The sequence below is a fragment of the Cheilinus undulatus genome, linkage group 2 (genome assembly GCF_018320785.1).
Source record: "Cheilinus undulatus linkage group 2, ASM1832078v1, whole genome shotgun sequence".
NCBI classification, from domain to species: Eukaryota; Metazoa; Chordata; class Actinopteri; order Labriformes; family Labridae; genus Cheilinus; species Cheilinus undulatus.
The window spans coordinates 14030176-14054745 of record NC_054866.1 but is presented as its reverse complement, the minus strand read 5'-3'; the positions used below and the strand labels follow the sequence as shown (position 1 = coordinate 14054745).

The 24570-nt window shown below is 39.2% G+C and overlaps 1 protein-coding gene across 1 annotated transcript in view; it reads left to right on the top strand.

Annotated features, from left to right (window-relative positions):
• The window catches only part of zgc:153039 (uncharacterized protein LOC767698 homolog), a 109254-nt gene that overhangs the window by 62022 nt on the left and 22662 nt on the right, over nt 1-24570 (top strand). The window contains exon 9 of the mRNA XM_041796024.1: nt 9507-9631. Within this exon, the coding sequence (XP_041651958.1) occupies nt 9507-9631 (125 nt within the window). The remainder of the gene's footprint in view (nt 1-9506; nt 9632-24570) is intronic.

The following is a 24570-nucleotide window of genomic DNA, read 5'->3' as shown; positions in this document are numbered from 1 at the left end:
ACCTGGAGCAGTTTGCAAAAGAAGAGTGGTCCCAAAATCCAGTTGAGAGGTGTAAGAAGCTTGTCGATGGTTATAGGAAATGATTGGTTCCAGTTGTTTTTTTTCCAAGGGTGTGCAACCGAATAATAAGTTAAGGGTGCCAGTAATTTTGTCCGACCCATTTTTTGAGTTTTGTGTAAAATTATGTCCATTTTGTCTTTTTTCTTCAGATTTTTTGTGTTGCTCCAATGCACATACAGGCAATAAACACATGTACCAAAAACATTTGTAATTGCAACAATTTCTGGGAGAAATGATGTATTTTCTGGAAAAATTCCAGGGGTGCCGATACTTTCGTCCATGACTGTATGTTACCAAATCCCTACAGGAAGATCAGATATGTAGCTTGTATTGATTTTATATTATTTTGATTGTCTCTCCCTCTGGTTTTATTTTTTAAGGCACTGATTCTATGCTTCAGGTTCCTCTTAAACCACCACCCACCCCTCACCCAAAGAACTAATAGAACTAATAGTAGAACTGCTGTCAGCAGTCACTCTGAGATTGGCTCCTTTTTATTGTTTAACTTTATTGTGAATGAAAGAAGGATGTGCAAATCAATACCAAATACAATAACTATTAAGAGAGGTTGACAGTTGTATAATAATTGGCAAGCAAAAACAGAAACAGATTCAGGAGAGAGTAAAAATAGAAAGAAATGTGTAAAGTAACCAGATTCTAAGCACTTTAACTTTTAAACCACACACATTCTGGTACCCCTCACGAGGTCTGTGCGACAGTGTCAGACTGTCTCGTAGTTTGTGATCAGTATCGCAACAATAATGCACTACCGGGTACCAGCATTTATGATAAAAGAAACCAACGACAAAGTAATGTTGGTATAGAGAAGTAGTCATCTCCTACTAAAATGGACAATTGACTAAAATACACTCTGCAGTGATAAATAATGAGGTTGTTGCTACATTGGCAAAACAATAAATGACAGAACAACAGAACTAGTGCAAAAGCTACTGTAGAACTCAGAAAATTATGGCGTATATAAGTGAACAAAGCCTCATCAAATACTAAAAAGCAGTATTAGTGCTTCAGGGAGAGCGCAGACTTAGGGCAGAAGTATAAATACATAAATGTAAAAAAATAATTTGTAAAAACCATTACATCAGGATAAATTCCTGCAGAGCCATGGAGACAATAAAAGCCCAGTAAAATAAGAATAAAAAGAAGCTTCAAATAAGTTACTTTCATTTCTGTGGTAATAGAAGGTTGGCATGGTGGGACAAAATAAGCCTGAGCTCTTGTTGTTTGGTGAGTGAAGTCTTTTTATAGAAACTCTCCTCAGGCAGAAAGATCAGAAAGGCCTCTGTTTAACTCAATGGAATTCTTCCTCCAAACAAGCCTGATTCATCATGAAGAGAAGAAACTAGTTCAGTTTGGGCAGTTTGACGTCTGGGTCTCCTGTGACTGCTCAGTCTGCATCAATGCAAACCAGAAGATGGACCAAACAACATCCTTTGTGGGAATGAGAAGTTCATGACTTGAAAAGGCAAAAGGTTAACTTCACTGTGATAGCATAATGTTGTGGAAAATACTTTTCTGATGATTCCTTTCTTATTGTAAAGGAGGCATTTGACCCAAACTTTCTCTTGCCAACCATTGTATATTCAAAGCCACTAAAATCCCCTTTTTCCTAATTCTAATTCTTAACCTCAGAACATAATTTCAACCATGTTTACATGTCTAAATGCACTGTTTGCTGCCAAGTAATTGACTGATTAGATATTTGTGTTGATGAGCAGCTGCACATATGGACCTAATGAAGTAGCTGGTGAGTACATGTCAAAGTTCATATTTAAATCAAAGTTAAAACATGTTGGAGGTGAGACGGTTATTCCTGTTTGTAGGAATACCTTAATGGTTTGAAGAGGGGAGGAAGGCTGTATTATATCCCTAAGATTGCCAATATCGAGGTCAGATTAAATGTAAAGAGAGCACAAACATTATTATAAAAACAAACAAGTACCCATCGGGGCACCAAAGAAAGTTTTTTTTTTTTGTTGTATCGTATACCTGTTGGAGAGAAGTCAATATAGAGAAGAGAATATTGGCAGAGAAGAGCAGGATGAGGCAGGCCAGGCAAAGAGCAGAATGATCTTAGGAGTAAATAGACCTGACTATCCCATCATTATTAGAGGTGAGTGTAAAGGGCTGAATGCCTTGTCATTATTTGCTCTCTTCTTTTCATCCTGTCCTTCTCTCGTCATCTTCTTCCCTTGCTACTCTTTAGTTGTGAGGAGGAGCAATTAGATGGAAAATCATTAGCTGCCCTGCAGTCACCATCAGAGATCATTGACTCTCTCGTCGTCTTTCTCTTTCTCCGCCATTTGAATGATTCACTGATGACAAAAGTCTGATTGTAATCTTGCACACACCACAGGACTGGAAATAAGGGCATGGGAAGATGGTCAAAGCACAAGCCAAAGCTTTCCTTTATCACACTTGTGTTAAGACGGGGTCATGTGGAGATAGGGTTGAAAACAAACAATAACCAAAACCAACTAAAAAGTATTGTGTGTTTAAGCTGAATTTGAATCTAGAATCTATAGAGAAGGAAAATGAATTTAATTGTGTTAGAAGTAGGGAGGGTTTTGAGCTAATGTAGCTGACATTATTCAAGTAATGTTTCATCACTCATGCCATGTGAATATGCTGTTTTATACTATAACAGCTAAACTATAGCATTACATGTGCAACAGAACTTTTTGTGTTTGTCACACTGAATATTGTTGTTAGTAAACAATGAGAATTAAAGTATTAAATGCTAAAAAGGGGTCTAACTTGTCCAGCCAAAGCTTTGGTTTTATTAGCACTGCAAGCTGGATAACAGCAACAATATCTGCCTTGTGACAGCTACAACAACTCTCAAGGGACACATTACTCAAATGGCACACTACAGTTGCCCCTGTTTGCTTGGATAGCACAGGTCCTTTTGATGATACAGCACAAGTGCAGAGAAGAAAACCACCCCATTCAGTCTGACTGTTTGTCATACATTGTACAGGGGGACATGACGGCCAACCATGGTCCAAGTAGCTGCTCCCATCTGGTCCGACGAATTTCTGGCTATTTTGATATTGTGGTTGTGTGACTTCACACGCTTCCACAGTGAGTGTTGAGCTATGAGCAGATTTTATTACATTTATTTATCATTTTTTACAGAATAAACTATTACTTGTCGTGTTTTGTATCAGTTTATAAAACAAATAGTTTGTCTCAACTAGCGTTAGATTGTAAGACAGACTTGGTGTTCTTTAAAGTGATGGGGGAAATATTGTATACATCGATATCGGTAATAGCTAGAATTCACTTGGAAATGCTGGCGCTTAAGATAATCTAAAAAAAAAAAACAGTTTCAGGAATTTAAAAAAATAAATTTATGGCCATTGTTATCTACCTTTGAACTAGGGCTGTCAAACCATTACATCTTTTTTCATCCCAGTTAATATAAACATCTATAGTTATCTATAGATAACTAAAATAAATATCTATAGTTAATCATGACTGATCTCACCTTTTTGTCATATTACAGAATACCACTTTTTGCATTTCCGAATGTCTTTGTTTTATTTTGGACTCTAGCGCTGCCTGAAGTGTGATTGACTTCCTCTTGGTACAGACCTGCTTTTATTTTGGAAGAGAAAAATGGAACTTCAGGTGGATCGGAGCATATGGTATAAATGTAAGCACAGAAAAAGGAACTGAAAAGGAAATAAGGAGCAGTAAAAAGGTAAATGTTTGATCACACCAAGTGCAGATGACTTTTGATTTGTCCACTTAGTTGTCTGAGTTTTTTAAACTGAAATGAGGCATTAAGGAGCAGCGGTGGATTTACTCTAAACTGTATTTTACATTGCAGAGAGATGTTTCAGTGGCTTTACCTGGGTATGATGAAAGGGATAATAAAGCTTGGGATTTAAAGAAAATAGGGCACTTATTATGGGGCCTTTAACCTTCTAGAAATCATTTGTTTTCCAGCAGAAAAGCATTACTTAGCCATTTCCACCTATTTTTATTCAATAAAAATGTCTTTATGTGACCACTGTTTCCTGTGAAATTTATGTAAATTTATGCAAACTTCTTTCCACTACGTCAGTTTTCAAATTCCACACAAAAACACACCCAGTAGAGTGTTTTATTATGTGCATGGCTGGACAAGCTTAACCACACACACACACTCTTCTCATGCACACACAGTCTGTATGCTATGACAGCAGTTGTCCATGTTGGCCTGTGTCAGAGTTAATGGCTAATTAATGCCCTGGTCAAACAGACTCCCAGTGGAGCGCAGCAGAGAAACCCACTGACTTTGACTGCCAGAGGTCAGAGATTCTCTCCTTCTCTTTTTCACTCTTCTTTTTTTCCTCCTTTCTTATGCATCTCATCTTTTCTATCTCTCATCTCACCTTTCTCACTTTTCTGTCACTCTTCTCCGCCCTCATTGCTCTGTCAGCTCATCATTTTCTCTCTGTTTCTCACGATCTGTCAATAATGTGCCAGCATTAATCTTAATCCTCCATCATTATCTTCTCTCCTGTATCTCTCCCCTTCAGTTTACTTCTGGTTCATGGTCACAAAGGGGGTGATCACAGAGTTGTGACTTAATCCACCTCCACAGTTTGTACTGAGTTCTTCTGTGATCCAAAAAACAACACAATACTTGGATAGACAGGCTATGTTGTGTGGTTATCTGCAAGTACAGTGCAGTACTTCCATCATTGTTTTGTGCCGCTCCAGCAGCTTGCAGATGGATAAAGTAGGCACGCTTAATGATGTTGATGAAACACTCTTTGTGTTCCTCAACCAAAGTAAAAAGATGTGGTACATGTGAAGCTGAAAATGGTTAATTAGACTTTTCCCATTGTTTTTTTACCTCAAAGTACTCATACCTTTGAACAAGTCCATAAAAGATTAGCTGAATGAATAGTTGCCGAAACTCCATGGCGATCTGTGGATAAACATACTGTCGTGTGAGGATAACTTTATCTCATTCAGGTGCAGTTAATTTAACCAATGCTCTTCTGCAGAACTAGGGCAGTCATTTCTTGGATGTACACTCACCATGTCATTAGGTATACCTGTTCAACTGCTCACATCCACAAACATCTACTCAGCCAATCACATGCTTCAAAGAGTGCAAAATGTAGCTGTGCTTCCATTACCATGTTTCACAAAATCAAAGTGATATTTCTTCAATGTCGATTAAGTTCAATTGCACGTTGAATGTGTTTCCATTGAAGGGAGTTTTAGACACGAACCTCACGATTCTTGTAAAATCTTATCTGGCGAGACTCCGCTGCAAGGAAGCTGGACGCTCAAAACCTGTTGCTTGTTGGTACGGTTATGATTCCATCTACAGTGTTTGCTTTGATTATTGTGAACAAAAGACAAAGGCAAAGGATGATAGTTCAGAGGCAATGTGCATATGTATGGCAAAAGCTACATATAAGGGTATAAGTATGATGTTAAGAAAAGTCTCGGTCTTCTTTTGTACATGTTGTCTCAGGATGAACTGGTCACGTGACACCAAACGTTACGTCCTGTGACTTGTAAGTGCAGAAAGTGTGTCTATTGCACTTCTGATATATATTTCTATATTGAAACGTCTGTAAAACTTCCTCTTGAGAGTGTTAAAACTTTTTAGCAATATATAGAGGTTTTTAGAAATTCAGTGTTTCCATTACCAGTTTTTTATTGTGCTATTTAGATTTTGCACATTTCTAAGGGTAATGGAAACGCGGCTTGTGAATCAAAACAGAGTGCAGTGTTATGCAAATGTTCAACTGAAAGCAGCATAAAGACAAGATATTTAATGTTTTGTCCTCTTCTGAATCTGTAATCCTCAACACACACTTAAAAAAAGGGGGATGGTAAAGACTTGAAAAAAACACCTAAAACATTGTACAACTTAGTACGTTAACTGGAAACAAGTTATAGCCATGACTTGGTACACAAAGAGCACTCCTGAAACCTCAGTCATATATAATCACCAAAACAACAAAGGTGTGAGGTTTTCCACGTTGTGATAGGCCACATGGGCAAAATGTCCAACAGTTTATGCACAACATTCTTCAACATACAATTGTGGGGAGTATAGAGATTTCCCCCTTTATTGTCTTACCATGCCTTACAATACCACAAAAGATCCAGAGAATCCGGAGAAATCTCTGCAAGGCTGAAATCCAACATTGAATGTCCTTGACCTTCAATCCCTCAGGCAGCACTACACTAAACTTGAACATCATTCTATGGTAGATACCACAGCCTAGGCTAAGATACACTTAAAAAAAACCTACTCAATTAACCCAGTACGTCCCTACATCTACAGATGTACGTTTGGGATCTACTGTACAAAGTGAAAGCCATTTAGAACCCCCTTTTCTCTTTTTTTGAAATTTTTTATGTTGCAGCCTGATACAATCATTTAAACTAGTTGTTTTCATTAATCTCCACTAAGTACCCCATGATGACAAAATGGATAAAGAATTTTCAACATTTTTGTAGATGTATGAAAAATAAAAACTGGAAATCACAGTGATGTGAGTATTCAGACCCTTTGCAAAAGTACAGGTGCCTCCCATTTCTCTGGATTGTTGCTGACATGTTTCTACACCTTGACTGTGGGACAATTGGACAAAGATTTGTAATGGCACACACCTCTCTATAGAAGGCCATACAGCTGACAGTGCATATCAGAGCAAACATCCAAGCAATGAGGTCAAAAGGACTGCCTGCAGAGCTTAGAGACAGGATTGTTGCAAGGCATAGATCTTGGGAAGGCTACAATAACGTTCTGCTACAATGAAGGTTCGCAAGAGCACAGTGGCCTCCATAATTCTCAAATGGAAGAAGTTTTACACAATCAGGACTCTTCCAACAGCTGGTCGCCTGGCCAAACTCAGAGCCTAAGTACGAGAGGTGACCAAGAGCCTGATTTTTTCTCTCTGAATGGGCTCCAGAGATCCTGTGTTGAGCTGGGACAAAGTTCCAGGAGGATAATGCAGCCCTCCACTGATCTGAGCTTTCGTGTGGAGTTTTTTGCAAACTCCAAGTGAGCATTCATGTTTTTAACTATTACGATAGGCTTCCATCTAGCCACTCTGCCATTGTTTGGCTGGACAACTGGTTCTCGGAAGAGTCCTGGTTCAAAACCCAGCAAAATTCCTAACCCAGCATCTGTGATGATATGGGGGTGTAATAGTGCCCATGGCATGAGTTCCTTGCACCTCTATGGAGGCACCATTGATTCTGAGAGGTACAGACTGGTTCTGGAGCAACATATCCCTCCATCCAGCTGACACTTTTATCAAGGACCTCCCTGCTTATTTCAGTAAGGCAATGCCAAGCCACATTCTGCATGAGTTACAACAGCATGGCTGCACAGGAAAAGAGTGCAGGTACTAGACTGGCCTGCATGTAGTCCAGAGCTGTTTCCCATTGAAAATGTATGGCCCATCATGGAGTGCAAAATCAGCAATAGAACACTCACATTGTTGAGCAACTTAATTCCCCTTTCAAAACTTCATTATTAGTGTCTTCAGTCCCACAACAGAGTGTGTTAGAAGAAAAGATGATGCAACACAGAGGCAAACATGCTCCTGACCCACCTTTTTCTGAACATGTTGCTGAATGTGTTTAGAATGTGTGTATATTTCCAAAAACAATAGTTTATCACATTGAACATTAAGTATCTAGAGTTTGTGTTGAATGAGATTAAATGTTGGTTGAAATTGATTTACAAATGACTGCATTTTGATTTACATTTTACACAACGTCCTAACTGTTTAGAATTCAAGTTCAGGAAATCTAAATGTTTTACACAAAACAGCAATGTAATTCCAGAATGCTCATTTTACTTGATTATGGCCACACTCATACTGACTTTGTCAGTGTTTTGATATGTTTTAATCACTAGGCCTACCCAATCTGCCAAAACTATTGCAAGACCTAGTTTTGTCTTTAACTAAAGAAGTTGAGCAGCAGTCCTTGAGCAAATGAGTTAGACCACGATAACCTGACAGAGGGAAATGTAAGGGAGTCATATGCTATTTGCCATAATGCATATGCATTAGTGATTTCCCTTCAACAACTTTGCAGTTTATTTGTTTATTCTTCTGTCTTTCTGTCTTTTTCTTTCTTTTATGTCCTTAAATTACAAATTTTGCCTGAGATCTCACTTGAAATATCAAAAAAAAAATTAATATTCTAAAGGTGTCATGCTGGAGTGAAGCAAAGTATGTCTATAGCACTCTTGAAATTTTCTAAAGGGGTCCCGTTAGAGTTGTTTTTAACTACATGTGTAAGATTTGGTGGACATATGTTGCTTGATGACATAAACAAAAAGCCTCTTTGACACCACCCCTTGTGGCTGTAATTGCAAAATGCAATGCAGGCTCGTCTTGCCCTCATTTTTGGCTCTCAGGTCCGTAATAACTTGCAGTGAGTTCCACACAGACCTGTTCACACATTCAGGTGTCAGAGCACCTGGCAGCGAGCAGTGCTTATAATGAGGTCATCATCTCGCTCCTCGATCAGAGGTTACTGGCTACTCCTCAGTCAGAGGGTGAAGCTGAATCTCAAACATTCATGTGCTGTCTGTATTATAAGGTGTTCCACCCCTACCTTCAAATCAGCTGCTGACGACTGTCCATGAAGCTGGACTGGACTGCATTGCCATGTAGCTGCTGTAGCTGGCACACAGCAGCAGGCTCGATACCATCTTAATTAGAACTGAACATCAGCCTCAATCCGTTGCCCCCAAACTAGAGCCACAGGAACACCTGTGGTCTGCGCTGGTCCCAAGGAAAATGTAGAACAATTTAATTTCAAAATGTCGTGCTCCCTTGATGTTGGTCAAATCTGTTCTTAATGTGACCTTTGAGCACAGAGCAGACACATAATCATATCTAACAGCAGAAAGTCTACAGGGACCAAAGTGGGATGGTGCTCTGTTATCTGGGATCATTGGGTAGAAAGCCTCATGTTTTTTTTTTTTTTTCTGTAAATAACACATTTATTTTAATGAATACAACTGCAAAACTTTCATCTGTAAAAATACTGGATGACACTGGTTGTCTAGCATTCATAATCTGATTGTGGAGTGGAGTTGATCACTGGTCTCACTTTGGATCTGGGTAAAAGTTTGCACTGTACCCTGGTTTGTAAATCAGAATCCGAAATAAGGATGTAAAGTTGGTCTTATACAAAATTTAGAAATACTTAATAAGAAAAAATATATAAAATATCTTTTACTGATAAAATACACATTTCAGAACACAAGCAAAAATTTCTTGCATGTCCTAGATTTTTAGATTAATCTTTTCTGTGTGTTTAAATGGTTACATGGAACAGGGATTATAAAATTCCGCTTCACTGTCCAACTGTTAATCCACTGTCCTCCTTTTCTGCTGTCTAACCCTTCTTTCCTTTTCTCTCCTTCCTATTTTTTTCAGCTGGTGCTCTTCTCTGGGAAACTCAACACCATCGCCAGTATTGTGACCATTTTCTTCCTACTGGTGTACGCGGCTGTGGACTTGGCATGCCTGGCTCTGGAGTGGGCATCTGCACCTAATTTCAGGTACACATTTACATTCGTGCAACCTCTTGAAATCTGGTTTGTAACTGTTAAAAACAACTAAACAGTAAGAGCTTCTTTTGCAGTTGATACAAGTTTTTTAGACTGTGGAGTAATGTGCAATCGGTTTGACCATTTTGAATTGCTGCTTTAAATACTAATGTTGAATCATCAACAGTTGACTTAGGTTTGACACCTCATATGTTATGTTGCCCATAATGAATGTGAAAGACAGAATGTTCATCCAGTCACCCTCAAGTCATTGCTCCCATTCTACCTTACTCGTGGAATGGCTCTATCATTTGTAAGAGTAACAGGTTAATCCTTTGTGCTTAAGGATTAACTAAACCCTCACACCACTTTTTTTCAATTAGGGTCCAAATCTTGTCATGTTAGCACAAAGTATCTAAAGTCTACATTTTGTGTTACCTCCAATTTCCACATACAGCTGCTGCACCATGATCTTCCGGCGAATCGTACAGCAGAGCAAGTCGCTCCCTGTCAGAGCAGTTCCACTGCCCCTGAATCGCCATTCCGCTCCACTTCGCTGGGAATACGTTGCAGGTCTATTTTCAGCACTGGCCGCTACTAAACCGCGTCAATTCCTGTCAATCAGAATGCTCCAAACAGAAAGTCACAAGCGTAGAATATCCGGTTCTTTCAAAATACAACACAATGCACGGACTCCTAATTGTAAATCATCAGAATGTCACCGGGAGGTCAGTGGGATGCAGAGCTACAACGGCGCCATTGATGGGGAAAAGTTAACTTTTGACAACGTTAATCCAAAGAATTTTACAGAAAACCACAGATCCTTTAAGCAACCTTTTAACTTCTTAATGTGCTCACCCAATGGTGGAAGCAATAATATCATGGACTTATACTGGAGTGGATGATAAATTAAACCCAAAAGGTAAAATAGTCTGCTGTTGACACACTATTCCTGGGTGAACTCGCAATTCTACCGTGATCTTTGCCCACTGATCAGGGCTGCGTGCAGCGGCACGGCCCTCTCGACACGCTTCCAGTGGGTAAGGTCACTCTCCTCCTGTCAAAGCAAAGCCGTGGCACTGCGAAGGGCAGAGTGTTCTACGTGGAAATTGCAGGTGACGACAATTACTGTGTCCCATTTATCTCGGGAGTCCGATATGGGAGCTGGGAATGAAGTCACACCTAAGTTGAATGTGTTCCATTTGCTACAAGCTCCTGACTGGAGGTTGCTCTGACTGTCAGTCAAAATTACGACTTCAGGGTGCATTTTTGACAACGTCAACTTGGAATTTCCAGGTTCTGAGATTGAATGAAATGCATTATATGTATAGTGACTGTCCTCTACAGGTTGAAACTGCTGGCTGAAATTGAGCTTTTTTTTTTTTTTTAATTTTTTTTTAAATATCTACAGGCTGATTTGGTGCTAAGTCATGTAAGTTGTGCCATCTGTCACAGTATTCAACAGTTAGCGCCCACTTTTTCCACCAAAGTGATCTTCATTCATAGCAGCCGACAGCAGAAATTTGCCACCCACCAATCAGGGACACTCTTAGTTTGTGGGTAATTTAGTGCTGTTACTTAAGATTGTGAAAAAATCCTGATATTCTTAAAACAAGGTTGATATTGATAATACACTTTCTTGTGTCTTCCACATGACCATATATCATTGTTTCACACTGAGGTAGCTTGTGGTAAGTCTACCCCAAATGGATATGACATTATGGCTAACAGTCAAATATGAAAAGCAGCATAGTCTGAGCGATGTTCTGGCTGATAAAGGATACCATATTATTAATGTGAAAAAAAAAATTAGGTCATCTGCCCAGTTATTGATCTACTTAATCTTACATTTGATGGCAGGATTAGAGGCAGTCTCTTCAGCGCTACTGTTTTATGTTCATTTGATGAGGAAGCTGAACTCTTTCAATGTTAGCAAGAGGATTTTAATAACTTTGGTTGTTCCTTTATTAAAAACCTTTTAACATTTCTTTTATTTCTTGGTTCATTGGATTATCCATTAAGGACAAGAATAGCCTGCATAATATTGTTAAGGTCTGCTCTGAGATCATTGGAGTCAGGCAAAGAGAATTCTGTTCCCTCTGGGACATTCAGGGGAAATAAAGGCTGAGACCTGGTTTGTGAGTTTACTGTACTGCCTTCAGGTCGCCCCTATGAGGGATCTCTTAGCAGAACTAACCACTGCTCCACAAGTGTATGAAGTCACCTGAAAACTATACATTAAATGCCTATAGCTATGTACCTAAGTTTCTATACTGCATAGGTCGAAGGCTACTGCTGGTTTCCAAAGGCTAAAATGTACACAATGATGGCATGTGATGGACATCCTACAGAGTGAATTTTTGTTCCTCTAAACACTCTTCTTCTCTTTTTTCTACCTCTGTCATTGTTTATGTACGTGTGGAAGCAGCTGGTTGAGTGCCAGCTGGATGCTGCTATGGGGACAGTGTACAAATTAAAAGACATAAAACTGGCCGCTGCTTATAGCCTCATATTGGAGAGGGACCAGCTATAAAACCGTGAGTTTGTGTTTGTTTTTGTGGAGCTGCAGCCTACACTGAATGCTCAAGTAACAACGCATGGAGATGCTTAAAGATTTAAATTTACAATGTTTGTATTTCTGCATCGATGTGTGTGCGTGGGTTGTTTGTGTTTCTGGACACTTGCAATGATCCTGATTTATAAACGCTCCCTGAAGCCATTTTCACACAACAGTAGCATAACCTGAGGACAGAAACTGCGCAGATGTAGCTCAATGATTATATCATAACATCAACGTAGCCACAGTTTGCCATTCGATTCACTCTGCAACTTTTTATGAGATTTTCTGTGCGAAGTGTTTATGTTGTCACACAGAAATATGCTGTCTTCCAAATCTTTAATTTAAAAAAGTTGTTTTTCTAAAGGCATACCTTCCCTCGATTAAACTTCTCCACTGGCTGTGAAATACATTTGAACATGACAATTGCTCCAGTTTTTATTTGTTGTGGAGGAGAGACACTGTTTAAACACCGTGTATCACTTTATTGTTGTGACAGTTTGCCTTCAGCAGTGCATTCTGTGTTTCATTTTTCTCTTCAGTTGTTGGAAAAAGGATGAGAATACATCTGCAGCTTCCTAGATCAAGGACACCTCTGTCAGGTTTAGCTGAATTCAGAAAACAGAATCAAACTGTGAGACACTCTGGACATCTATAAAATGGAGGCGAAGAAGCAGGGCAAACACATATTTAACCACATTTACAGCATGCAAGTCAAATAAAAAACAATTATCAGGTCAAAAATGTTTTTTGTAAGCCATCTATCTATTACTGCCACGTTTTGTGCAAAGATACAAACTGAAAAGAGCAATCAGTGTAGGTACTTGTCCAAATGATGCAGGCCCTGAAGCTTTTGGGTGAAAACATTCCTTCACAATAAATGGTGATAAACAGGAAAGACAGGGTCTTTAGTAATTTAAATGCTTAAATACCAAATCATATGATTTTACATTTGTTTTGGAGACTACATCCAGTGGCCAGGGAGTTAAACATAAAAATCATGACTTTTCTGAACAGGGATTGGCATCATTGCATTAAAAAATAAATTAAGTTATAAGTGAAGATTGATGTCTTTAATGTCAAACAAGCTCATCTTGTGACCAGACGCGTTATAAACTGAATTATTTGTAGTACTAAACAGTGGAATGGTGCTCAGTCATGTTGCTTGTTATCTAATTGACCACCATTCAGTCTCTGGGCTTGTTTTCATCCAAATGGAGGCATAGTCAATCAGGAAAGGGCGGGTATGACATTTGACTGTTCTTATCAATAGCAGTTATTAGATCAATATATATTGTATGAAAACACTTAAACTGTAAACAATGTGCCTTTTGATCTGACCATTTATTTGGGATGGGAGTCAACAAACAAACAAACCTACCTTGTTTTGACTTTCAAATACTAGTTAAGCATGCGAGCCAACATGTTTCATCAGTGCATTAACTGCACAGTGTGTTTGATTGCAGTGGGATAAAGCATGATTAGCTCTATAATTAACCCTTCTGAGTGCATGCATTTTTAATCATATATTATTAAAAAGTCATTGACTATATATGTCTATCCTTATACTTTAGTACAACATTTAAGAGGATCCCCCTTTCTTCACTATTATAATGATCTTAGACCATGTTGGTTCTGTGATATAACCAAGTTAAACACTGAAGTTGACATAGTAAGCAAAATGAAAGTGGTCAATGAAAGGAAGTTTTGTTTGCTTCCACTGTTTTTCCCGAATATTATCGTATAACCTGTAATATCTTAAAATCTTTCATGCAGATTCGACTTAAATTTTCTTCATAATAACAAAAGTTTATGAAATCGAATGCAAGCCTGTTATTTTTCAGTTGAGAGCCTTTGTAGTTGTAGATATAAACGTAATTTTCATGAAGTGATTCAAATATGGTAAGGATCAGTATTTACTTTGGTCATGTGACCTATTTCTGTGTTTTGGAACTCTGCTTTCAGGTTGAAATCTCAGTGTTTCTATTTTTCTATTCCCTTTTACTCCAATGATGTTTTCTGGGAACTTAAATGTCAGACCAGTGGGTTAAATATGAATGCAGGTCCACACATCTAGCCTTGCTAGGAGTGAGGAAATGCACAGTTTTAAACTGGAAAGCATCCAGACCCCCAGCAATAATCCACTGGTGGACTGTGGTCTCAAGATAGCAAGAGAAAAGCATTTAAAAAGCACTCTCAAAGTCCATGACAGAGTCCTGTTACACACTGTTTGAAGCCCACAGATTTTGGCAAACAAGCACAACATTTTCCACCTAAACAAAACACAGCTCAGACTACAACCAGTAGAATGAAAAGATGTCAAAAACTACTGTTCCTCTAAACACATTACTTTACTGCAAACAAGGCTCCCTCAATACTGTATATGTCATGACACAAACAACCCCTCAGATGAAAGCTGAGACTCCACAGATTCCAACCGTACTCCTCTTGCCACTCTAGGATCAAAACTCACGAAGTAAACAGCAGAAAAACAGACCAAGCAAAAATCCAATTCGCCAATAAGAACAATAGTTTTCATCATACCTTTGCTGTTTTTTGGATCAGACAGAGTCCCAATCAAATAAGTGCACTTGTAATCAACACTCCAATGTCTTCCCATCATTTTGAGCCTATCCAAGTCTCTGTGTCTCCATTTCTACAATGTTAGGGGCAGGTTGAACCAGACCAAAGCCTAATGCCCTCTCTAAGAAAATGCAGTTTTTGCTGCCACCTATTAGTTCACTGAATGCATTGACCTGTGTTTACAAAGTTCTGTGGGATTCTACGAGCCTGGTGCTTTCCAGAGAGGGTTCGAGCTTTAGGATTGACCACCGCATTGCCGAGATATTTCTGTGCTTACGCGGAACCGCACACAGCAATGACGCATATACAAGCCCAGGGGGCATGGCAGAGCGCATGAGTCTGTGCCTGATAACGCACTTCACTGTTCAACAAGCAACGTTTGTTACAAATGAACAACAACAGTTCACTGAAGACGAAGGAAGAGGTTCTCTGGGTCTCTGACAACTTAGCTGTAAAAATCCAGACTGATTTGGAGTCTGACGAGGAAGATTTTTCTTGGAAGCTGGACTTGAACAATATGGATATAAGGATATGGGACGGATTATCAAGCCCTAGAGACATGGTGAGTTTTCTTTTTGCTAAGAATGCATGGCTAGGTTATTTTTCAGATCAGCCACTTTGTGTCTCATGTTACAAAGATAATTATGTCATCGCTGTCTCTGTAAAATAGTCTGTAAAAAGACCGTGTTTCACTACAAAAACTGCTGGATATCTTACTAGTGTTCTCCTGTCACATTTCTTATGTTTTTGTGAAGTCGGTTTTCTGTTTATTTGCATTGTCGGCATAGATAACGGCGTGGCGGACGTCAACAAACATTGAAGTGTGTATTATCACTCTCACTGTGAAGCAGGGACCCTAAAACAGCACAACTTTACTACATAAAACACTGCATTCCCCTTACTTATCCTCTTATTTTCCTTTTTTTTTTTTCTTACTTTTGCTTGAAGTCAATGCTCTTTTTGTTTATGTTGTGATCAAAGTGACAGCGGGATGTTTGTAAACAACATCTAAAAGGCAGGGTTATGAGCAGCTTTCTCTGTGAAACAGAGGTATAAAAACAGAGTTTACCGCATAATGGCATAGATATATTAGTTCAAACAACTGGATTTATATAATAAAATATAATTGGACTATAAATAGGCTTATAAGGTTGTCTGAAAGCTTTTACAGTAAATCAGTTACTATAATAAGTAGATAAAGGTATATAAAGACACGTAGAGATATCTACAGATACTTCTTTACTAAAGTTACATACTCCTGAATCTTGTAACTGTTTACATTTCATGCATTTGTGTTCTGGTACTGTTTATTCTGTTTGGGTTACAGGCCTATTTAAAGGTAAATTCATCACATCTGGTTCTGACTTCTTTTGTCTTTTTGGTCACTAGCAGAGATGACGGTGGCAGTGATGATGAAGATGAAGAACTGCCTAGTCCAGCTTCTGCTGGTATTGCTCCTGGCTCTTCAGCTGGACCCTCTTCCCCCTTCCTTCCAGTCAAAGGGACGTAGCTCCACTAGAAGCACTTCTGGACATGTTTCTCAGCCACACCCTTCCCTTCACGAACCGACATCCATCTCCAAGTTCAATATATTAGTACAACTCATATTTTGTCTATGTACATTTTTACAACATTCTATATAAATCTAATCAAAGTGTATATAAAATCTATTGTAGTTGTATGATTTTATTTCAGTTCAACCACACAAAGAGGTCTGGAAGGTTTTCACATAAAGAAAAGAGATTATATTTGACATATTCTATCTAGAATGATACTAAATTGCATCTGAAAATATCCAAATAAAGTTGTAAATGGGTGGATAGAATTGATATTATCACCTATAAATAGAATTCAATGAGTTAAACAGTCTTGTTTCTGAGTAATATCAAATGGCACAGGGGGTGCCAATTGTGCCAAAATGGCACAGTGGAGATTGTGCCTGAGCATTCTTTTACTTAAACCTCTGTAACTTTGCACTGCTTCACTTTATTTATATCAATCTTGGCAACAGTAATATTGACATCTTGTTCTACGGCTTCCAACAGAGCTTTTGAGGCTGCTACAGATTTCACAGGAGATATTTACTCTAAAAGTGTACAATTTTAGGCAGACAAAAAAAAAACAGTTATGCTGTTTTCCAACTTTATTTACTCAGTCCCAGTAACTTCTACAGGGATTTTTACATGTCTGCTGAAATCTATAAAGAGTCTTTACATTGATGCCAAGCTTATTCATGTAGACTTTGTAGTTGCTGAGAAATGTTCAGTTGTATTTGGGCATGTAATTCTCAAGCTTGAACACAGAAAAAGGGCCTATGGATGAAAGGGTGAAACAACAGCTGCACTTCAAATATTACAGTATAGCAGAAAAAGCGCCGTAGGTGTGCATTGGCTTAAAAAAACATACTATGGCTACAGTGTTTACTAACCTTCTGAAACCTTTGTTGTCCACCGCTGAAATCAGCTGTACGTCCTTGGTGATATATTCGTTGATACTTGTGATCTGTTGAGCCCTCACGCTGTTGTGGGGAAGTGAGATTGTGAACACTAGAGTCCTTTAACCTGGCCCGATTCTGCTCCTCGTATCCTCGCTCATCTGATTTGCCAAGTGGCTCCTTGTATCACCATGAAATATGCCACGGCAGTGTCTGCATATTGTTTTCTGTCACCTTGTCTGTCACCTTTTTGTCCTTTCTCATTTCTTCTCACTTCTGAGAAACCAAAATGCTTCCACATGTCAGATTTAAAAGTTGCTGGAGCTTCTGCAATCTCAAAAACTTCAGTCACTTGGTTCTCCCCATAGACTGATTCTTCTTTGCCACTCATAGTTTCCTCCATTTTTGTGCTGTTAGAGCGCCAAGGATAATGGGTATACAAGGGCCTGTGGGAACTGTTGTTCACACTTCCCTTTGCTCTGCGTCACTAAAGTACTTCACTTTTTGCCCTGAAAACCATCACATGAAACCATCACATGTCTACAACAACATAAAGGCACTTCTGTCACCGAGATACTGCAGTTTTCCCAATACTGTTACATCTCTGATAGCTACCATCCAAAGTTATTAAATAAGCTGCATCATTGAACTGTTGACTTATGTTTGAGGTTTGTGAATAAGCTTGTAGCAGAGAATTGTTTCTGCAGATATGGGTAAACATTAGCTCATTAGCATTAGCTACATTTAGCTTGCTAATGAGTTTTTTGAGAGCTGATCCCAATAAGGGCATAGTGTCATTAGCTGCATTGGTATCAAAAAAGAAGCAGCCGTACACCACGTCTTTATGAGCACTCAGTCTTTGTTTCACACTTACTGACACAGTCTGAAAAGTTCTGAAAGATTTTTGACACTGCTGTGGACATCAGTTGTGAGAACAGATTTCTTGTATATTCAGTGTTTACATGTATTCTTGGCAGAATTGCACTGTTTGAACTGTGGCACTTCTGATATATTTAAAAAAATAAACTAAATCTATTTGTTTTTGACTGAGGGGGGCTGAGATACTGGTCATATCACAAGTACTAGATGTATAAAACTTTTTTAACTATGACATGTTTAGAATTACACTTTTGATGCCAGTAAATGAAGATATTATGCTTTATAGATCCTCTTCAGTTTGGCTACCACAAGAGTGCCCCATCAATGGCAGGCTGTGGAGTCCAGCAGTGGAATAGTCTGGACTTTGCTGTTGAAGAGTGAGAGAGAGAGAGAAAAAAAATGTCTGAGCTACAGTTTCCCAGTGTTTTCTCTGGTGTCCTTCATGTACAGCAGTGTATACTATCAGCTCAGGCCTTGTTATCACTGCGTGACCGCTGGCAAAGGCTACAGGACACAAAGTTAGCAGCAAAACTTTTTCTACCGTAGATCTCTTCCCTCCCTGTCGGCTGGGGGACTTGGGGGCCCTGGAGCTGATAAGGCGGCTTGTTTGTCTGGCCCGACGCCTGCTTTGGGTCTCCTTCTACTTCCCATGAGTTTCTTAGTTCTGGTAGTTTATTGTTGCTGTGTCACCAGCAAATTTTAACGCCAGTTGTTTGTGTGTTTGTCGGTTTATTTATTTGATTCTCCAGCTCTGTGCTTCTTTCACTCTGTTTGGCTCTCTCCCACATCTCTTTCCAGGCAAAAAGAATTAAAAGCCATTTAGCGCCGTCTCTCCCCCTGAGAACTGCTCTGTAATTAGCATAACTAATTTAGCAGAAATATTTCCCTTTCTCGAAAATTTGCCGTTGTGTAGAAGAGGGGAGGGATGAAATTATGATGTAGCGGAAAATATGTCTGCTTAAGTGTGTGTTTGCTTGGGTTTGTGTTTGCATATAAAAGTGTGCAACACAAGTGTGAAGGTATGCAATTTAAAATCATGTTTGTTTGTCTGTAATCCAAGTACCACCGGGTGTTTTTTTTAATGTTTTTACATATCTTTGATGTGAGTGCATATGCCTGTTGGACTATCTATGCATTTGTGGCTGCCTGCTCGCTAGTATTCTCCCTCATTTGTGTGTGTTTGCAGCTTTATCTGTGTGGTGGTGCTTTATGTAGGCTTCTGTTGGCTGCAGCTTTATCAGTGGTTGCTCCAGCTGTGTATGAGTGCTCCACTGGGGGTGCTCTGTGTCCTGCTGCTGATGCTGCACAGGCACCATCAACTCAGACTTGGGGCTTAAACATGCATGAACAAACACATTACACAGAGGCACACGTTCATTTTGGAGGACAGGGTCAATGGCCAAAACTCGGGACACAACAGAGCACTGATGCCAAAGGGTGCTGCGCTGAGCTCAGTCACACACAAGCGGCGACCTTCAGTCAGAGCATGAAGCTCAGACACAACTGGCAGCTCTTCATAAACACATTTTTACTGCTTTTACTTTTACCAGCTTGATGCCATCTGATGTCCAAATTGCTGCCGCATTCTCTGCAGCCTCCGTGATTGCCTCTTAAATAATCTGTGTGAAGTGACCAGCTGAACTGCTAGCTCTAAAACAAAAACATTGTCCACTGTGGGGCTGTCCTTTGTCCAAATACAAGTCAGTGTGGTTTGATAGATTGGGCTGTGAAAAAATCCAGATGGATCATCAGCTGTGTCTGGATAGATGAGGGAACATAGGTTGTTACAGAGTCATTATTTGATAATCGGTGGGTATGACTTTGTTATGATTGAACATAAAAGGGCCTGCCTTGGCCCAAAAAGGTCTCTGTCAGCTTTCAAATCCTTCAGTGGTGGGCTGAAAACTGATATCAGTACATTCAATGACATTTATTCAGCCTCAAATTGGATTTTTTCTATACCGCCATTACCAGTTGGAGAACAAATGTCTGGTTATCGCGCACACTAGTGCTGCACAATCAAAAGCACTGTACCTAAAATTCCACCAAAAGGGGGCACTCAACCAAAACAAAAACACATTATGACGAGTCCAGACCAGCGCTGCCATCTCTGCTGTTTACTTATTGTTTTGAATGCAGGACTCAGTTCTCAGTCCCAGAATGCACATGTGTACTGCACTCTAATGTTACTTGGAGCGTACATGCAGAATCTGGGCCACCTCCAAACCAAAGTGCCTTTTCGGTGCATTTCTCCCACATTATGAGAAATTTATGAATGAAAACAAAGCGTTGGTTTTCTGTTTTGTAAATAGCAATGCTGGAAATTATTCATCCCCCTGACCATCCCAGCAGGGACTGTATGACATTATATTCAAATGCATGTACTTTATATGGAGTTGCCACGACTGAGGAGAGACTACACGCTACAGACAGAGGTACTGAGTAGAAGTTCAAGAGAAGTCATGGCTTCTTTCGGAGAAAATTGACAACTCTTATTGCCACCTGTAGCACAACCATAAATAATACAAGAAATGCCCAACAATATTTAAACAGAAGCAGAACACAGGGCAGCAGTAAGTCAAAATCTTCTATCGCTACAACAGTTTATCAGGCATTGTGAGAATGACTCATCCAGAAATATTCAAGCCCCACAGAGACCTGGCAGAGGTTACTACTTGTTATTTGGCTGAGGACATGATACATACAAACTCTTTTGGTCATGAGGTGGATTTATTTTACCTGTTTTATTTTAAAGCTCTTTTGACATAGTTGCTCTGCTCTTTCAAATTTTTCCCTCTCATACATGGAAACTCTTCACCTCGGGAAGAGTAGAGCATCTTGATGACTTAACAAAAGAGTATACATTCCCTGAAAATGCCATGTTTATGTTTATCATTATACTGTTTAATAGTACAAAAGCTTTTTTGAGTAAAGTAGTATATTATTAATGGTAGAGGAAGTGAAATATACGTATATTCATATGAGTCATTACATCTTTTTGTCGTTTTCTGTTGAAATAACTGGGTAATGAAAAATTTGTTTTTAATGGAAGCACATGTTTGGGGCCTAATGACACAGGCTGCTTGATAAAGCGGAAAGATGGAAACGTTTCATGCACACTTCAAACACACTTGTTTATTTAAGATTAGTCATACTGTCATGATGTTGCTGAACAATGTGATCACATATTTTCCTTATATCATGCCAGTCTATAGAAACTCCCTTACATGAAGGATACTGGGTACTGGGTGAGACTCTTTCTCTCTAAAATGTATGAAGTTAGCACTTTGCATGAGTTTGATATGTTTCTCAAAACAATCCCACAGTGTGATAACCTTTCTTTGCAACAGGGGCATTTTTTAGAACTCTATACAGGGTAAAGCAAGGCTTTATGTTTTCATTACACCTTCATATATACATACATGTGGATTTTTCTTGTGAACCAAATACCTTGAGTATGCTATGAGAGATGTTCAGAATTTGCACTAATGTCTTTGATTGACTGGTTACCAATCCAAGGTGTACCCCGCCTCTTGCCCAATCAAAATCAACCTTTATTTATACTCGAGATATCATTGAGGGGAACCCTCATTTACAATTATGTCAAGTCAATTACAATCCCAATGACAGCTGGAATAGGCTCCAGCCCCCAACCCCCCAATGGGGTAAGTGCAATAGAAATGGATGGATGGAGGAATGAATGGATTTACACTAATGTCCACTCTGACACAAGACCACATTACTCAAGAATGCTTTGCAAAGAAGAGTGAATTGATCACATTTTAGACTTCAAGGCCAAGATCATGGGGCCTGGGTCATGTTCATCCTTATCTTTTTAATGCAGTAATGTCTAAAAACACTGAGGAATTTTCTTCAAACTTTTAATGTCCTGTCTGACTTGAGGATGAATCAATCAGACATCGGAAAGACTAAGGGTCATTAGGCCTTTTGACTTTATGGCAATCCCTTGCTTGTGAACTTGATATCTCTTAATAACTTTATATCTCAAGAATGCTTTGAGGTAGATGGCTGCATTGGGAGTGGAACCCAGCAGAAATCTTGGGGGAGTGGGCAGTTGTGGATTATGGAATATCAGTTTTTCTAAGGGAAAGCAATGTTTAATATGATGGAACTAAACAAATGACATGGAAAAAAGAGAATTTAAACCGTCCTTTTACAACAAAAACACAGCGATGCGTGTCTGTGAACAAATTTTTCATAAGAGTAAGCAACATAGCCTTGTTGAAACACTCCCACAAGGAAACGTATTTGGCACAGCTGGATGAGATGATACACCTGCACCACAATTCCAAATCAAAGAAAGAATCTCTTTAACTAGATCTGTAATGTGAAGGTTATTATAAAACATGCACTTTCACCATTAAAAAAGTAAGATTTCTACCAAACACTACCTCGAAAAAACCGGCCCATCCTTTCTTCTTCAGCCACCTCTGTACCATCATTGTCTCTCAATTGTTTCCAGAGATCAAGGCATTTAACTGCATATAAATGAAAAAAGAAGCCAGACATGCAGTTTACAAAACATGATGAAAATGCATGTCTTTGTTTGTATTGTTTGGAGGTTTATCAGATAAAAGAATAACCTGAGATTGAGCCCATTTGGTTATCATGTTATATCAGGCAGATCCAATGTGAAGAATTTCTTCAGTGATTTTTTTTAAACCAGTCTGCACTGGTATTCTGCCAATGGCGTGGCCTTGTCTAATGTATCTTATAACTCACCGACCACCAACAAAGTTCCAGTCCCCACTTTCCCTAAATTATGACGTGTGTTTTTGGCTTAGGGCCGGATCTTCTCTCTCTATCTCCATCGCTCTCCGTTTCTTTTTCTTAATGTCTCTAAGGACTTGATTGGCAGCGATTATTTCACGCTGCTTTTGCTGCGTCAGCTAAGTGACATCAGTTGCTGGAGAACAAGAGAAACGGCAGAATGGGTGAGAGCGAGGTGACTCGGTGGAGGGACCGCCACCGCTGAAGATATAAGGAGGGCAGAGGGAAAAGAGATGGGAGGGGGAGGTGGGCCTGTTAGGTGAGCTTTTATCGTAATTACAGCCTCTCTCCAGTGGGATGGAAAGAGGGATAAGACGGAAGAATTGTGGGCACCAACGATGCTAAGGGATCAAGTCCAGAGGAAATAAATAGGGAATATCTAAGGCGAGAAACAGTGAGCAAGCTTGGGAGGACTGATAAGTCGGGATGATATAGTCATCCACTAATAAAATAATGAAGTGTGGAGGGATTGTTCCTCTTTATTATGAGGGTTTTACTCTGCTGCCTCAGATATGACAGTCTCTTAAACTTGCATTGTAACCTGCCTGACTCCATCTTAAAAAGCTGCAAACAATCTAACCAACCTACATCGGCTTTAGGACTCAAAAGACTCAGACTCGTCTCTTCAATGTTAAGATCTGATTGCTCAATCCTGTTTTTTTTCAGGTTAGTACAACACCACACTATGACAGAGCTTTATGGCCACTTTAAAGAGAGAATAAGGTCAGAGTCATAACATAACAAGAATAAAGTTGTGAATGAATGTGTATATAGTCATAACAGAAGAAAGTCGTAATATCAGTCTATGTTGTATGCCCATAAGTCTGATATTTGGTCTGTGCAGAAGTCCAGTCTGGTTATGTGTAATTTCAGCTGTTTATTCAAACTGCTGCAGTTATTGCAGGGAAATTGGGGTCAACAGAAAGTACCCCCATCAGCTGTGTTGATCCCAGAACCACTTCAACTCACCAACACTTTACTGACACGTACATTAACATAAAGGGCTGGGAGGTTGAAGTTTTAAGATATGTTTATGTATTTTCAAATGAGATATAGAGAAAGACCATATCACTTACATGGGCTTTGCATGTCTACAAAAATTGAGATAACATAGGCACAAGACACTTTATCTTATGACCTATGGAAGGAATGTAGAGACAGAAGGGATGTGGCATATGGTAGTGTCAGCAGAGGAGATTTTTAGTGCTGATGGTTTGTTCTTACCAATAGTCAATTAGAGGTGATCTGACATACTGTCTACTACTGATGTTTCTAAATTTGTATTTTGTAGATTATTTCTTTGTTGCTTCTTGGCAATAAATCTTATACCTTTGGAAAGCCTGTTTATTTCCCTTTTAAATGTTGCCACATTTGTAAGAAGCATGCTTTTGTGGGTTGAGCAACAGAGCTGAGTGTGAGAATTTGCCAATGTCTTGTTTCTTCAAACTTCATTCATCCACTCCACCAAACGAGAATTAATGGCAGATAAAGCTGTTCGGCATTGACAGAAAAGATCAGGCAAAATCTTCATGGGTGCAACCCACATACTCAGCTCTGCTGCTCATGCTACAGTTGCATGTTCCTTATAAATGTGACACCATTTTAAAGGGAAATAAAAAGGCTTTTCAACAGTGTAGGCTTTATTGCCAAGAAGCATTGTTACAACAATCTACCAAACACACATTTCATTTTTTGCTAAGTTTATTA